Raw genomic sequence first — 17337 nt, forward strand, 5'->3', positions numbered from 1 at the left:
ATAACATCTGCACTGGAGATTCCTGAATAAGGGCGTCCTGTTAAAACCTGTCTAGGAATTCACAAATTTAGCATAGGAGATAAATGGCACAGAAACTACGCATCCTTTTGCAGCCCGTATTTTGAGTGCCCGTATTCTTAGAATTTAAATGCCCAGTAGATTGCTGCTTGAAAAGGCAAGTATGTAAGTTAAGCGAGGGTTAAGATTGGAGTGGGTGGAGAGGGTAAGGTGTAGGAGGGTGAGAGGATATGGTGCTAAAGTGCAAGGAGGGCTTAGAGAGCTAAATGGGCAAGGTGGGTGAGTTCCAAGTTAAATGGATGAGTATTGGGCTTGTCTGGGACTGTTAGGTCAGAATTGAGAGTGGCTGTTGAATTTGGGGTTTGAGGGGTGTCAGGTCCTATGATGTTGAATCATAGAGGGGTGCAGTCGGTTCAGGTCAGGGGGAGCAGGAGGGTTGGGCAATCAGTGTAAAGCATTGAATAGTTGTAGAGTTAGATCAAGGCTGGTGAGTGTCAGATCAAGGAGTGTCAGGGCTTGGTTGGGAACGTGGTCATGGGGGTGTCAGTGGTAAGTCAATGGTTTAATTTAGTTCAGTTGCCCTGAGTTAGAGCATAATTACAATTATCTAACTTTTCCTGGGTGATAGTAAACTTAAGTAAAACAGAATCCTCCAAACCCCCCCATCAACTTTATGGGCTTGTTTTTGAGGTCCAGACACGGGGGAATTGGAGTTTGAAATACTCCATTTCCTGGGCAACTCTCAATTATTTGGCCATCGGAATATCTGGCCACTATCTTGCCTAATGGTACCTTCTACAATAGGTTACACACCCTTCTTCAAGCTTGACTCCCCCATCTGTCAGCAACTCTGGAATTCAGAGCCTCTCCAGGAGTTGCGGATGAACAAGGCAAATGTAGTTACTAGGTTCCAGGCAAAAAATACTAACAAGCCTTTCTCTATGGAAGCTACCAAAGAAAAGTTCTTAATGCTCAAATGTCCAATATCACACCTGGTCCATTTCTTTCTGCTTTTATAATTGGGGCAGGTAAACATGAAAAAAAAATATGAAAAGCATAATAAAAGACAAAGAAGAAAAAAATTCACTGCAAGAGTAAGAAGTGATAATTAAAAACAAGGTGGGCATGCAATATTCAAAGGGATCAATTTTTTGCAGCAATGTTGACTTACCAGCACATTATATCTTTTACACACAAATATTAAAAGGTTTTCTGCAATTGAAGCAATGTTTTGCTTTGTGACAATGCTGCCACTTTAAAAAGGGTTATTTTGTCCTGGGCATTTTTTGAAGAAAGGCTGTAAAGGCAGAGATACAAAACTGGCCGCTGAAAATGGCTGAAGTAAATAACTCAGGAGACCTTTAGGTTTTTTTTTTGAAAAACAGTTGAAACAATGGAAGGGGAGTGGCCAGCTCTCACAGATCAGGCTTTCTAGTTTTTTTTCAGCTATAGTAATCAGAAGCTGTTTGGGGTCCCAGGAGAGTTAGAGCTTCAGTGAATGATCCCTAGCTGCTACTTTCTCTGAAATCTCTCTTAATGTTGCTTCCTCCTGGATTAGAGAACTGCATGTAAGAATCTGAGACTGAATTTACCTTTTTGCCAAAGGGTGTGTTTATGGAATATTACTATATTGGAACAGTTAATTCGTACTAGGTACTGTACCTGTTATTCAGTTAAGTTTTCCAATAGTTACGTTATTCTAAATTCCTCTTTCTTTTGTTTCTATTTTAACTATAGTGTTTAAATAAATTGTGTCTTGCTAAACGTCAAGTAGTTTGACGAGTCGCACTACATCTGGAACATGCACTTCACATCTACCTTTAAAATAAGAGAAAGTTAGGATCTAGGCTACCTTCTTAAAATATTTTGAAGGGGTGTGGTCTGGTCCATAACAAATTGGGGGTTCTTGTCAGGATTGAAATCTATAATTCCAATTTAGGTTTCGGATTGTTAGACTCAAACGCAGCAAGTGGTAGGAGTTAGTGTCTTTTGTTTTGGTGTTGAATTCGGTTGGTTTAAACACGGCATGCCTTGTATAGTAATGACTCTTTCAGTCACTAAGAATTTCTGATGGTGGAAGAAGTGACTTTGGGAGTTTTACAAAAGGTGAGCAAGGCAAAACTGCTGGAATTGGCAGACAAGCTAGAGTTGGAGTTGATTCTGTGAGACAAGGGGAGATAATTGCAGCAGTAGCTCGATATTTAAATTTTCTGGAAATGCCATCGGAATCTTTGGAAATGGTTAGAATTCAATTGCAGATGAAGGAACTTGAACATGAAAAGGAAATGAAACAGTTTGGTTTATGATTAAAATCAGAAGAATTTGAGTTTCAGAAGTTGGCAATTAGAGAGGAGAAGTTGCTGTTAAAGCTCAGCAGGTCTGGCAGCATCTGTGAAGAAAATATCAGAGTTAACGTTTCAGTTCTGAGGAAGGATCACCCGACCCAAAATGTTAAGTCTGATTTTTTCTTCACAGATGCTGCCAGACCTGTTGAGCTTTTCCTGCAACTTCTGTTTTTGTTCCTGATTTACAGCATCCGCAGTTCTTCCAGTTTTTAATTAGAGAGGAGAGTTGAGTCGAACGGGTGGAGATGAAGGTAGAAGGTAAGCCTAGTGAGGAGGATAGTGACATCAAGCAAACCCATCAAAACCAAAGGCCTGGTGGAGATCTGTTTAACTATCCCCAAACTTTGTCTAAAGTTGATGAGAAGGATGTTGAAGCTTTTTTTCTTTCATCTGAGGAAGTGGCTAAACATATGAAGTGGCTGGTGACCACATGGGTTTTGTTGATCCAAACAAAGCTGGAAGGGAGATCTAGTGAGGCATTTGCGTCACTTTCAGAGGAGGTATCTGGGGAATATGAGGAGGTGAAGAAAGACATAATAAGTGCATATCAGCCAGTGTCAGAAGCCGACAGACAACATTTCAGGAATCTAAGGAGGGACTCTGGTCAAATGAACATTGAGTTTGAAAGTTTCAAACAAAGTAATTTGAATAGGTGGATAAGGGCATTGAAAATAGATCAAACATTTGACACTCTTAGAGATTCGATCATTTTGGAGTTCAAAAATTCACTTCCTGAAGTAGTGAGAATGCAAATGGAGAGTTAAAACTGCAAGATTAGTAGCTGAAATGGCTGACGCTTATGAGTTGGCTCATAAATCAAAGTTTGACTTCCGAATCAATTTCAATCTGTGAGGGATAGAAATTGAGGGAAAAAGAGAAATCCTCGGGCAGGAAGGGAATAGTAGATCTCATTGAAGATAATAAAGATAGCTTACTACAGACAACAGGGTGAAAAGAAAACTCATGAAGGAGAAAGAAAAGTAAAAAGCTCAGGTGTTTTCACTGCAATAAAGTAGGCCACATGAAGTCGCAGTGTTGACAGATTAAAATAAGCACTGGGAAGACAGATATGGGAAAACAGGATAAGCCAGTGAATTTGTTGAAGTGGTAAAGGAAAGCACAGTGGAAGCTAAAAAGCTGCACCAAAGTGTGCAGGCTGGTCAGAGGTTAGTTGAAAGAAAAGTGCCAAATCTTCTTAACCCATTTACTTGCAAGGGTAAGGTTCACTCGCATACGCCAGGAGGAGCAGGTAAAGAAATTATAATTTTAAGATATATGGGACCATGTCAATCTTGAATGTTGAGAGATGAAGAGATATGCCATTCAGAAGGACTACTGCCAGAAAAAGTGGTAATATGTGGAATGCATGGTGAGATGAGAAATGCTCCATTTTGTAGAGTGAGGTTGGGATGTCTGGTGAAAAGTGGAGAAGTGGTGATAGAAGTACTGGAGGAACTCTTGGCTGCAGAACATTAATTCATTCTTGGTAATGAGAAAGCTGGATTACAGGTCGGAGTGCTGCCTACTGTGGTTGAAAAGCCAGCAGAAAATCAGGCAACTGAGGTATTACACAAAGTATATACTGGGATTTTTCCTGACTGTGTTAACAAGGTCACAAAGCCATAGGTTGAAGCAGGAGGAGAAATTAAAGAATAAAGATAAGAAAGTTGAAGTAGAATTATCAGAGACCATGTTTGATCAATTGGTCGAGAAAATACAAGAACAGGCTGAGGACAAAGTGGATATTTTTAGTTCAGAGAAATTAACTGAGTTATAATAGAAAGATGAAAAACTGAAGCAATTGTATCAGAAAGCGTACACAGAAGAAGAACCTGAGTGTATCCCAGAATGTTACTATCTTAAAAATGACATCTTGGTAAGGAAATGGAGAGTATCACATATTCAGGCAGATGAGAAATGGGCAGAAGTTCATTCGGTTGTATTACCGGTGGGTTACAGAAAGGAGGTGTGGCGGGTAGTACATGAATTACCAGGAGGAAGTAATTTAGGAGTAAAGAAAACTCAAGCCAAAATTCAAAAACATTTTTATTGGCCTGGACTGCATAAAGATTTAGTTGAATTTTGCCAAACATGTCATACATGTCAGGTAATTGGAAAATGTCAGGCAGTGATAAAACCAGCACCTTTAATACCCATTCGTGCATTTAAGCAGCCTGTTACAAGTGTCTTAATTGATTGCATAGGACCCCTACCTAAAACAAAAAGTGGGAATCAGTACTTGTTGACAATAAGGGATATGTCCACTCGATTTCCAGAGGCATTACCACAACTAAAAGAATTGTAGAAGAGTTACTCAAATTTTTCACTAGATACAGACCACCCACAGAGATACAATCAGATCAAGGGTCAAATTTTACATCAAAATTATTCAGGGAAGTTTTGGATAGCTTAGGAATAAAACAATTCAAATCCAGAATTGCAGGGAGCGTTAGAATAGTGACATCAAACTTTAAAGACCACGTTGAAGCTTATAGTCAAGACTATCCAGATGATTGGGATAAAAGAATTCTGTTTGTATTTTTTTGCAAATAGGGATGCACCAAAGGAATCAACCAAATTCAGTCTATTTGAATTAATTTTTGCGCATGAGGTCAGAGGGCCACTGAAATTAATTAAGGAGAAATTGGTGAATCAGAGTTGAGAAACCACATATTTGGACTATGTGTCAAATCTTAGGGTAAAATTAAATACGGCATATAATGAAACAGGAAGCAGACAAGAAATCAAAAATTCGCAAATTGGCTAATGGAGATAAAGTGTTAGTGTTACTTCCAGTGATAGGTGAACCTTTAAAAACAAGGTTTAGTGGACCTTATCAAATCAAAAGGAGAATGAGTGAGGTGAATTATTTGATAAGAGCGCCAGATAGAAAGAAATCTCACAGAATGGGTCTTGCGAATATGCTCAAAAAGTATTTTGATAGGGAAGGAAAGCAAAAGAAAAATGTGTTACTGGTTACAACACAGAGCGAAGGACCAAGTTCACAGGATTCTGAATTTGAGATTCCTCAAATTAAATTGGACAATGAGGAAGTTCTCAAAATTAGTATAAATTATTGAGTTACCTTGGAGAGGAAAAATTGAAATGACCTGACACAGTTATTACTATCACATGTGGTGATATATGGGAATAAACTGGGAAGTACTAACTTAATTACGTGTGATGTAGATATCGAAAATGCTGTTCCGATTAAGCAACATCCTTATAGACTTTACGCTCTAAAGTTGGCACAGGTTCAAAAAGAGACTGAATGCATGCTCAAAGACAACATAATCGAAATGATTTGCAGCTACTGGAGCTCACCATAGTAATGGTACCAAAACTAGATGGTATCCAATGATTATGTGCAGACTATCGCAAAGTCAACACAGTTACAAAATCTGATTCATATCCTATTCCACTTATGGAAGACCATATTGAGAAGATGGAAAAGCAACTTATATTTCTAAGTTGTACTTACACAGAGGATACTGGCAGGTACCTTTATCTGAAACAGCAAAGACAATTTCGGTTTACGTGACACCAAATGGACTATACCAACTTAAAGTCCAGCCATTTGGTATGAAAAATGTGCCGGCCACATTTGAAAGACTAACCAATAAAGTCATTTCTGGATTAACCAATTGTGTGGTGTACCTGGCGATTTTTAGTCACACATGGAAGGAACATTTGCAACATGTACTAGAATTGTTTAATCGACTTTGCAAGGCAGGCTTGGTGATCAACCTGACTAAGAGTGAATTCCAAAAAGCCCAAGTCACGTTCCTGGACCATGTTATCGGACATGGACAGCTGGCCCCACACAGTGTGAAAACAAAGGTTATTGGGGAGTTTCCCAAACCATCGATGAAGACAGCAGTACTGCGATTCCTGGGATTGAGTGTGTTTTATCATAAGTTCATACCAGGTTTTGGCAGTGTGGGTGCTCCACTGATTGACTTATTGAAGGAGTGCAGAAAATAAATGAACAGCGGACTGCCAGAAGGCATCTGACAGCCTGAACGCTGTGCTAACCACTGCCCCAGTGTTAAGCACACCTAATTACGGAAAGCCATTCAAGATGGCTATTGATGCGAATGATGTGAGTGTTGGTGCAGCATTCTTACAAGAAGACAACAACAAGATAGAAAGACCTATCAAGTATTTTCCAGAAAATTGAATACTCATCAGCAGAAGTATTCCACGATTGAAAAGGAAACCTTGAGCTTGGTGTTGGCATTACGATATTTCAACATTTATATTGCCAGTAATGTGCCTTAGACAATTGTATATACTGACCATAACACATTAAAGTTTTTGGAGAAATTTAAGGACAAAATTTCTAGTTTAAATTGAACTTATTATTGCAGCCATTCAATCTGAAAATTATACACGTGGCAGGACGAGAAAACATAATTGCTGGTGCATTGTCACGACTTTGTTGGTGAAAGACAGAAGCATTCAGTGGCAGGAGTAAATGGACTGAAATAAAATGTAGTAGTGAATGCTTGCATGCTTAGAGTCAATATAATGTATATGTATTGTAACATACTAGTAAGAGTAAGACTAAGGATTTTAAAAATGACGCCATCTTTCTATTTTGATGGTTCACTTTTTTAAAGGGGGGAGGTGTGACAATGCTGCCACTTTAAAAAAGTTACTTTCTCCCAGTTTTTTTCGAGGAGACATTGTAAAGGCAGAGGTACAAAACTGGCTGCTGAAAATGGCTGAAGTAAATAACTCAGGAGACCTTTGGTGTTTTTTTTTTAAACAGTTGGAACAATGGAAGGGGAGTGGCCAGCTCTCTCAGACCAGGCTTTCTAGTTTTTTTCAGCCATAGTAATCAGAAGCTGTTTGGGGTCCCAGAAGAGTTAGAGCTTCAGTAATGATTCCTAGCTGCTACTTTCCCTGAAATCTCTCTTGATGTTGTTTCCTCCTGGATTGGAGAACTGCACGTAAGAATCTGTGTCTGAATTTACCTTTTTGCCAAAGGGTGTGTTTATGCAATATTACTATATTGGAACAGTTAATTATTAATAGGTTTTGTATGTATTATTCAGTTAAGTTTTCCAGTAGTTAAGTTATTCTAAATTCCTCTTTCTTTTGTTTCCATTTTAACTGTAGTGTTTAAATAAACTGTGTTTTGCTTAGCATTGAGTAGTTTGACCAGTTGCATTACATCTGGAACACGCACTTCACATCCACCTTGAAATAAGAAAAAGTTAACATCTAGGCTCAAAAACAAAGTTGCTGGAAAAGCTCAGCAGGTCTGGCAGCATCTGGGAAGGAAAAAACAGAGTTAACGTTTTGGGTCCGGTGATCCTTCCTCTGAGGAAGAGTCACCGGACCCGAAACGTTAACTCTGTTTTTTCCTTCACAGATGTTGCAAGACCCGCTGAGCTTCTCCAGCAACTTTGTTTTTGTTCCTGATTTACAGCATCCGCAGTTCTTTCAGTTTTTATTTAGGATCTAGGCTACCTTCTTACAATACTTTGAGGGGGTCTGGTCTAATCCATAACACCTTTCAACTTTATGCACTGAATAAACTGTCTTGTTACTTTCAATTATAACAAAATTACAATAACCATGATTATTTTTTCCATTAAAGTAATTAGAAGTGTACTAGATGTAATTAGAAGAATTTTCAGTAGCCTATTATAATAAAATGTTCAACAGTTAAATACCATAGACCAGGAAATAAATGTAACTGGAAGCAAACAGACCAATAAATTGCAATGAACAGCAAAAAGATATGCTTAATCATTATGGTGTCTGTGCAAGATGCAAACAACTTTTGAAAATGGAGGCCTTCATCTATGTCCTTCAGTAAAGAATTTTGCAATAGTTCCTTACTATAATTGCAACAGCTAACATCAAGCTATACCTTGTACCCATGCTCTGTTAGGCAGTACCAACTGCACTGGCAAATTTATGTCCAGTTGATGAGCTGAACACTTAATCAGAACAACAGCCACCATATTTACCAACTGACAAAATAATGATAATTTATCACTGAAGATCAAGGGTTGACACCATAAAATGTGTTTTCAGCATGTACCTTATCAATGCGCAGCTTAGTTTTTTCTCTTCCCACATGGCATGCAAAGAGCTGTGCTACACAGGGAACAAAAGAAGTTAAAGAGAGGCAGGTGACAGAAATGTCAAAGAAGAAGGTGCATAAACTTTAAGGTTCCAATTTTCATTCCTTGATCTGGCTTGCAATGGTAGAAGGATTCCTGGTTCAGCAAATCCAACCTTCAAAAATGGTGCCCACAATTTCCATTTTTGGTCTGGGATGAAGGGTTGGAGTTGTGTTGTAGGGGGGACTGTTTTGCATTAGAAGTTGGGGTCAGAAACTAGGCAAAAATTGAGGGGGCTGCTGGGTTGCAAGGTGGACTGGGCCAAAAGCCTGCCTGGAGACTCCAGCACTATGTCCAAAAATTACATTACAAAAAACCAGAAAATATTTCTTCTGCCGCAATGCCTCTGCACGACATCTCCATTCCCTCCAAATTCTCCACATATCAACCAATGCCAACCTATAGCCTTCTATCCATTTCCATAACCCTTAATATCTCTAATACCCTTCTACCCATTTTCCATGGCACCTCTTACCACCTGTACAATCCTATACTCCTTTACCCATCCCATAAGCTGCCTCATACCCCCATTCTGACTTATTGTTTACTCAAGTCGATGCCTACCTACTATTCTTTCCTCCTTCACCCACCATGCCAACTCATCTGGCATCCACTCAAGCCCATGCACACAAAAGAAAAAAATAATGTTCTATTTCTTAAAGTTCCATTTTGCAGACTACACTAAGAAAAAGGTTTCTCATTTATAAAGCATATTTTGATACTTCACATTTCTCAACAGCCCTTGACACATTTGTCAGGAGTTTGTACACGTTTTACAGTACAATCTTCTCTACTATTAACAGTCCAATTGGAAACCCAATGCCCTCCTTCTCCCTAGGTTACCTAACTTTTTAAGTGTACCTTACTTCCTCACAAAGAGTACCTTTCATTGCCAGGTTACTAGATACCCTCTGCAAAGTGTCCTAGGACCATATCCATAGAGGTCCTTATCTGGCTATCCAATCAAACCCACAAAATTTAGACATGTTCTTAACAGCTGTACGCGCACATTCCAGGTTCCATGCTACAGCACAGCCAAAATCCTAATTCAGTGGTCAGGTGCCTCCATGAAACAGAAACAGAAATAGACGATTTAGTCCCTCAACTCAAGCCTTCTCCAAAGTTAAATAAGGTCATGGCTGATCTGTTTGTGTTTTGAATTCAAAATTTCCATTTAACCCTGATAGCCTTAGATGTTTGTTAAGCAAAGGAATAAATATACCTCTGCCTTAAGAATACTTAATAATCCCTTCTCCACTGCCTTGAGGCTGAGAGTTCTAAATTGACACTACCCTGTGACAGAAAAGCTTCTCCATATCTCTGTTCTAAAAGAAAGGCATCTAATTTTAAAATAGTGACTCCACGTTCTGAACTCACCCACAAGACATGTCATTCCTACATTCACCTTGTCAAGGCCAGTTAGGATCTTATACACTTCAATGAGTCACCTCTTCTTCGTCATGACATTGTTTCTTACCTATCTTGGTGCTGTCTGCAAATTTAGCTACCATACCTTCCCTTCCCTCATCTAAGTATTGAGGTAAATTTTAAGAAGTTGAGGCTCCAGCAGAGGACTCCATGCATTACATCCTGCAAATCAGACAAAGACTCGTTTTTGCAACCTCTCTGGCTAGCTGGCAAAAAACAATCTTCTTACCATGCTAGTCATCATCCTCATCCAACCATATGCTTCACATGCACAATTCCCAGCCTGTTTCTATTCCTGTCCCCAAGAAAATGGGAAGTGCCATTTTCGGGAGCAGGACTTTTAGATTTCTGCCTTAAATGTCAATAATACATAGCTGTTATTATCTGTATTGGGAGAGAATTGAAATCTTCAGCTACCTACAATGATGGAATATGGTAAAATAACCGAACTGATTTGACACTTACATCATAGTCTTTCAAAAAAGGACAGCTACTATTAAACAGGCAGATTAAGTTACATATGCAGGTTAATGTTAAATGCATAAGCTTTTCTCCGATAAATATCTTCTTCTTAGAGAACACAGTTATCGCTATGGACCTACTTAAGCCAGAAATAACTGAAAGCAAGACATTGACTGATTGACTACTTTTATTCAAAGCTTGACCAGTGGTGCTGTTAAACTGGCTCTTAACATTCCTGAAGTAGATGTCTCCAAAACAACTCCCATTAAGGTTATTGGTGTGGATGGCCCTGAGTTTTAATAACATTTTACGTTAATGCAAATGATTTATCTTTTAGATTATGCAACAAGTGTCAGTATTTGCTGTGTGAAACGAAAGAATTTTGACGGTGGCTTTTTAACTTCCAGGTGAGTTCATCAAAGTACCTATTGTCTTGTTGTCTCAGTGGGATATGCCTACCTATCAAGACACAAAAAAAGGATGCTGAATCTTTGTGTAGAAATTGAAATCTTGAAACCAGCATAAAGTCATAAGGCATGATAGCTGAAATAGGAAATCCCTTTAATATTAAATAGTCTCAAATTTTGAAACACGACAATCTTCATTAAAGTTTTACCGAAAAGGCACAGACAGGTTTTTGACTGAATATTGTTACAACATGAAGAAACCAAATTAAATCAGCCTCCCTATTCCTGTATTCACAACACAGTTAAAATTAAAACATTCAATGAGCTTAAAATTGACACTAATGGTTCCTCACAGAACCATTTATAAATAACTAGTACCAGACTTTGTGAATAATCAATTCCAGAAACCAGGTTTAAATAGCTTAAAAAAATTAACAATTTATAAATAACACAGCAGCTTTAGCAGAGCAAAGTATAACCACACGGTAAACTGATTAATGTCTATAATTTAATTCAAAACTTCTTTGATTCTAGCCTCCCTAATCACTCAAAATCAGACAGGGATAACTTTAAAGAAAAAAAAATGAGATTAGACAATCAAGTTCACTTAAGCAGACTCCATGATCCGTGGTGGGATATGAACGCAGGTCCCCAAAACAGAACGTCCTCAAACCACCAAACCATCATTTCCCAAACCATCCACAACCTCATCACTTCAGGTGACCTCCCACCCACAGCCTCCAACCTCATCGGTCCCCAACCCTGCACTGCCCGCTTCTATCTCCTTCCCAAAATCCACAAACCTGACTGCCCTGGTCGACCCATTGTTTCTGCCTGCTCCTGCCCCACCGAACTTACCTCCACCTATCTCGACTCCATTTTCTCCCCCTTGGTCCAGGAACTCCCTACCTACGTCCGTGACACAACCCACGCCCTCCATCTCCTCCAAAACTTCCAATTCCCTGGTCCCCAACACCTCATCTTTACCATGGACATCCAGTCCCTATGCACCTGCATTCCCCATGCAGATGGCCTAAAGGCCCTCCGCTTCTTCCTGTCCCGCAGGCCTGACCAGTCCCCCTCCACTGACACCCTCATCCGCTTAGCCGAACTTGTCCTCACCCTCAACAACTTCTCTTTCAATTCCTCCCACTTCCTACAGACAAAGGGGGTGGCCACGGGTACCCTCATGGGCCCAAGCTATGCCTGTCTCTTTGTAGGTTACGTGGAACAATCTCTCTTCCGTAGCTACACTGGCCCTAAACCTTTCTCCGTTACATTGATGACTGTATTGGCGCCGTCTCGTGCTCCCACGAGGAGCTCGAACAGTTCATCCACTTCACCAACACCTACCACCCCAACCTTAAGTTCACCTGAACCATCTCTGATACCACTCTCTCCTTCCTGGACCTCTCTGTTTCCACCTCTGACAACCACCTGGAAACCGATATCCATTTCAAGCCCACCGACTCCCACAGCTACCTAGAATACACCTCCTCCCACCCACCTTCCTGCAAAAATGCCATCCCCTATTCCCAATTCCTTCGCCTCTGCCGCATCTGCTCCCAGGATGAGGCATTCCACTCCCAAACATCTCAGATGTCCTCGTTTTTCAAGGAGCGCAACTTCCCCCCCTCAGTGGTCGAGAACGCCCTCGACCGTGTCTCCCGCATTTCCCGCAACTCATCCCTCACACCCCCTCCCCGCAATAACAACCAAAACAGAATCCCCCTCGTCCTCACGTACCACCCCACCAACCTCTGGATCCAATGCATCATCCTCTGACACTTCCGCCATCTGCAATCCGACCCCACCACCAAAGACATTTTTCCCTCCTCACCCTTATCTGCTTTCCGAAGGACCACTCTCTCCACGACTCCCTTGTCCGCTCCACACTCCCCTCCAGCTCCACCACCCCCGGCACTTTTCCCTGCAACTGCAGGAAGTGCTACACCTGCCCCTACACCTCCCCCCTCACCCCCATCCCAGGCCCCAAGAAGACTTTCCACATCAAGCAGATGTTCACCTGCACATCTGCTAATGTGGTATATTGCATCCGCTGTTCCCGTTGTGGCCTCCTCTACATCGGGGAAACCAAGCAGAGGCCTGGGGACCGCTTTGCGGAACACCTACACTAAATGGTTCGCACTAAACAACTCCACCTCCCAGTCGCGAACCATTTCAACTCCCCCTCGCATTCCTCAGACGACATGTCCATCCTGGGCCTCCTGCAGTGCCACAACGATGCCACCCAATGGTATCAATGTGGACTTCACAAGCTTCAAAATCTCCCCTCCCACAACCTCATCCCAAAACCAGCCCAGCTTGTCCCTTCCTCCCTAACCTGTCCTTCCTCCCACCTATCCCCTCCTCCCACCTCAAGCCCCACACCCATCTCCTACCTACTAGCCTCATCCCGCCCCCTTGACCTGTCCGTCCTCCCTGGACTGACCTATCCCCTCCCTAACTCCCCACCCACACTCACCTTTACTGGCTCCATCCCCGCCTCTTTGACCTGTCTGTCTCCTCTCCACCTATCTTCTCCTTTATCCATCTTCTATCCGCCTCCCACTCTCTCCTTATTTATTTCAGAACCCCCTTCCCCTCCCCAATTTCTGAAGAAGGGTCTAGGCCCGAAACGTCAGCTTCCCTGCTCCTCCGATGCTGCTTGGCCTGCTGTGTTCATCCAGCTCTATACCTTGTTTCCCCAGAACATTACCTGGGTCTCTGGATTAACAGTCCAGCATAATACTACTAGGCCATCACATCCCCATGGCAAATAAAATTTAAAACAATGTAGAGTGGAGTATTACTTTTCATAGAAGGAACAGGCAATGTAAAATAAAGGATTGTATAAGCAGCGCAGTAGTAAAAAGGCTGGAGGCATATGTGTGTAAATTGCTAAATGTGGGAAAGCAGGATTCCAGAATTTTATTGACGAGAGCATAGCATATAAAAGTAAAATTATGGTGTACCTTTATACAACACTAGCCACATTAACATTTTAGTTTATGGCTGTTTTGGTCAATGTTAAATTGAACAGGTACAAGAAATTTGTTGTGACGGCATAATTTCATAAAGACAGAAAACAAATTACACTACTGGGTATTTCATTTGATTTTCTGTGGAATGTTCTTTAATCACAATTGCTAGAAATGCACAGTCTGTATCTACTGCACTGCATTGTGCCAACAAACTAACTTGGAAAGAACAGCACCTTGTTGAAGAGCATAAATAAGTAAGAAACAAGTATTCACAGTAAGGAAAAATCTCAATGGTATGTTTGACCTTATTCCGATCGCATCACTGCAAAGTTACTATAGTTACCAGGCCATTCAAGCAAATGTCACAAAGGGCTCCTCAACTTGTCAACAATTGTCTAAAAGATTTGTTGTACAATGGCAGGAGTTTTTACTATGACTCCATATGACTCCATTCTTAACAGCTGAATAACAATATTGTTAACTCTTCCCTGAAATATTTATGTTTTTAAAAAGTTAAGAACAAACATGACATCAAAAGAACGTTTGTGGGCTTCGATAGCTATGTCCACGAACATATTTTTTCAACAAACCAAGCAAAAATTATCTTTATTTTATTAATGCACAAGAAAAGGTTTTACCACATACAAAAGCAAAACAGTGCCTTTGAGGGAAGTCAGAAACTATAAACAGAAAATGCTGTTAGTGAATTGTCACAAGTCTGAAACATTAACAATTCCACAGAGTATCAGAACCCCAACCCATCAAGAACTACCACATCAACCCAGGTACGTTGGGACAATAAGCACAGAGGTACTTCAGCTCTCTAAAGAGTTACCCTGGCTATTTAAAAGAAATGAATCAAGAATTGACCTCCCCAGATGCTGCCTGAACAGCTGAGTATTTAGAGCATTTTCTACTTCTTAGATGTTCCACAATTTAATTACAAAAATATTTCGTTATATTACTTAACTATTACGACGCCATGAACAATTTAATTTGTTTATGAGATTGAGCTGCAGAAGGCTTCCAACGAATAGTTCTTTCTGATCTGATGCATAGTTAAATACTAAAAAAAAACCTTCTCATGTCAAAAGGTTTTTTCTCAAAAAAGGCTAATGTTAATGGATTTTTAGTGGAAATATAGAATGAAATATTCGAAATGGTGGCAACCTGAAATGAAAACACAAAGAGAAAAAGGCACTTATCTGAAAAATCTTTCCTAATTAAAGATACTGATTGAATGGTTATATATTTCCAGCATTTCCCTTTATATAACAGGTCCTTTTATTTATTTTGATATAATCACCCAAGGGATTATTTTATTTTAGAAGTTTGCCTATTATCTGAATTGTCATTAGGATGAGAAGAAATGTGAGATAATGATTTAATATTATTATCCAATTTAAAATAAAGTAATACATTGTAATATATATTTATATGGTAAATTTAAAGCAGTGAAATGTTTGAAGATACTTCACAGAAGCTTTAGCAGACTATATATCAACAATGCAAAAAATGTCAAACAGAAGATGATATTGGAACACCAAAGGATTTGGTGGGTATTAAGGAATTTCGTAGAAGAGGACAGAGTTTGAGACAGAAATTTAGCAAGAAAATTTCAGAACATTGAGCCCTTTGCAGATACAAAATATTTAGCTGAAGAAAGTTTTTGTTAATTAAATTCAATGGATGACAGACCAGGCTCAGTGATTATACAATGCAACGGAGGAGTTTGAGAAAGGTAGTAATGAGGCAGAACTGGATATCACCAGTACACATGTGAAATTTGAAATGGTATTTTTGGATCTTATCACCAATTTGCAGCACATATATGTAAAATTACAAGGGGGTAAGGGCAGACTCCAGAAGGTAGCTATTTCAAAGTAGGAAAATAAGTTATTGCTGTAAATTGAATCGCTACAACTTGATGGATAAGAATGGAATCAAACAAGGACAGTCTCACAACTTTATAGAAGGGAAGGGAAGCATTAGAGAAGGATGTTGTGGATGTCGAAGTCTACCCACTGGTCAAGAGGATGAGGAGGGATACTGTACATAGTATATCTTTTGCTTTGATAAGGATTATTTCAGCGTTGTGTTAGGGGCAGTAGCTGCTTAGACAACATCAAACATGACTTAAGAGGGGTGAAATGATGACAGATTTGAAAGGGAGTAAATTCCTAACAATATCAACTATCACATGGAACAGGAAAGGAAGCTACATGATCAGCAGTTTAGCGGAAGGATCAGAAGTTTACTGGAAATAGCATTACAGCAGAAGGTAGATCAGAAGCTAGGAGGGCACAAAGGGAATTGAGAAAAACTATAAATGTCATAAGTGAGAGACAAGGGAATGAAGAATGCAGGATGATCATAGGAATCTACCATTTTAGTTAAAATTGTCTGCATTGTTCGTTCACAGTTGCAGTAAAGCTGTGCGTATACGTTGGTAATATTTGAAAAGGGTGTTCCAATAATATTTCCCATAATCAGTTCACAATCTAATGAATGAGAATACATAATATTTCAGTGGATTAAAGCATTGATTTTAAGCACAATGAAAAGTCTGAAAAAGTACTTAATTTTAATGTGCATATGCAGAAAGTCTTTGCCATTGATGCCACTGAAAGAAAATTTCACCGAGTTATCTATAATTTAGCAGGAAAATCAGAATTCTCAATAACATATGTCGTTTATTTTCCTGGCATCTTATATATTCTATTGGACTTTGCTGTTTTCGAAGCGTCGGTGGACTGTAACAAGGAAGTCACAACAGATAATTTCACAAATTATACTAACAATGCTCTGAAGCAAACAAACGAACTCACCAAATCCTTGTAATCCTGATGGATTTCTGTATAAGATAACTTATTTTCCTCTTCATCATCAAAAACTGAAACAGAAAACAAGCATTTACTCCAAACTGCCTGCAATCATGACCTCTATGAAGTCTACTATTTCACTGTTCGGCGTAATGGCTTTAAGATTGTGTAAATACGTGAGCACATATTAAGACGACGTTGACGGCAGACCAACTCCAAGCAGCACCTCGCTGGGAACGAGAAAATGTGTTGGCACACTGCAGAAGGCCTAAAGCTCTAAATCACAAGCCACTAAAAACAATGTTTAAAATACACCAATGAAAAGAAACAACCAGAAATGTTTAGCTGCTCACCTGCACAGTTCTGTTCGATGAAATCGGTGATTGGAATAGTCCAACACGAACTGCTGAGAAAGCCAGCAATTCCCTCCACCATCCACTCTTCCATTTTCCCAGAGCCGAAAGGAAAACGGCTCAGCCGAGCAACAGGACGCCCATGTCCCCGGATGCAAACTGTTCGAAGTCTGTTTCCATGACAACCAACGAGCCTCACTGCTGACAGTAACAGTAACATCAATCAGGAGGCACGTCATCTCATCGCACAAGCCCAAGGATCTCAAACCTTCTCTCTGAACATTAGACGGGAAAGCCCATGGTCACAGTGCCGATTATGACATACTGAATAAATACACTGTGCGTTGTTATTTGATCAACCATATTGCCGGCCTTATT

General features: G+C 40.0%; 1 protein-coding gene across 2 annotated transcripts in view; it reads right to left on the reverse strand.

Moving 5' to 3' along the window:
• The window catches only part of cfap36 (cilia and flagella associated protein 36), a 109745-nt gene extending 92647 nt beyond the window's left edge, over positions 1-17098 (reverse strand). For both annotated transcript variants that reach the window (XM_020514308.2, XM_020514293.2), the window contains exons 1-2: positions 16960-17098; positions 16613-16677 (exon numbers count right to left, since the gene is read on the reverse strand). In XM_020514308.2, the coding sequence (XP_020369897.1) occupies positions 16613-16677; positions 16960-17053 (159 nt within the window). In that variant the 5' untranslated portion in view covers positions 17054-17098. The remainder of the gene's footprint in view (positions 1-16612; positions 16678-16959) is intronic.
• Positions 17099-17337: the final 239 nt, after the last annotated feature.

This window comes from Rhincodon typus, chromosome 9 (genome assembly GCF_021869965.1).
Source record: "Rhincodon typus isolate 14 chromosome 9, sRhiTyp1.1, whole genome shotgun sequence".
Lineage (NCBI taxonomy): Eukaryota > Metazoa > Chordata > Chondrichthyes > Orectolobiformes > Rhincodontidae > Rhincodon > Rhincodon typus.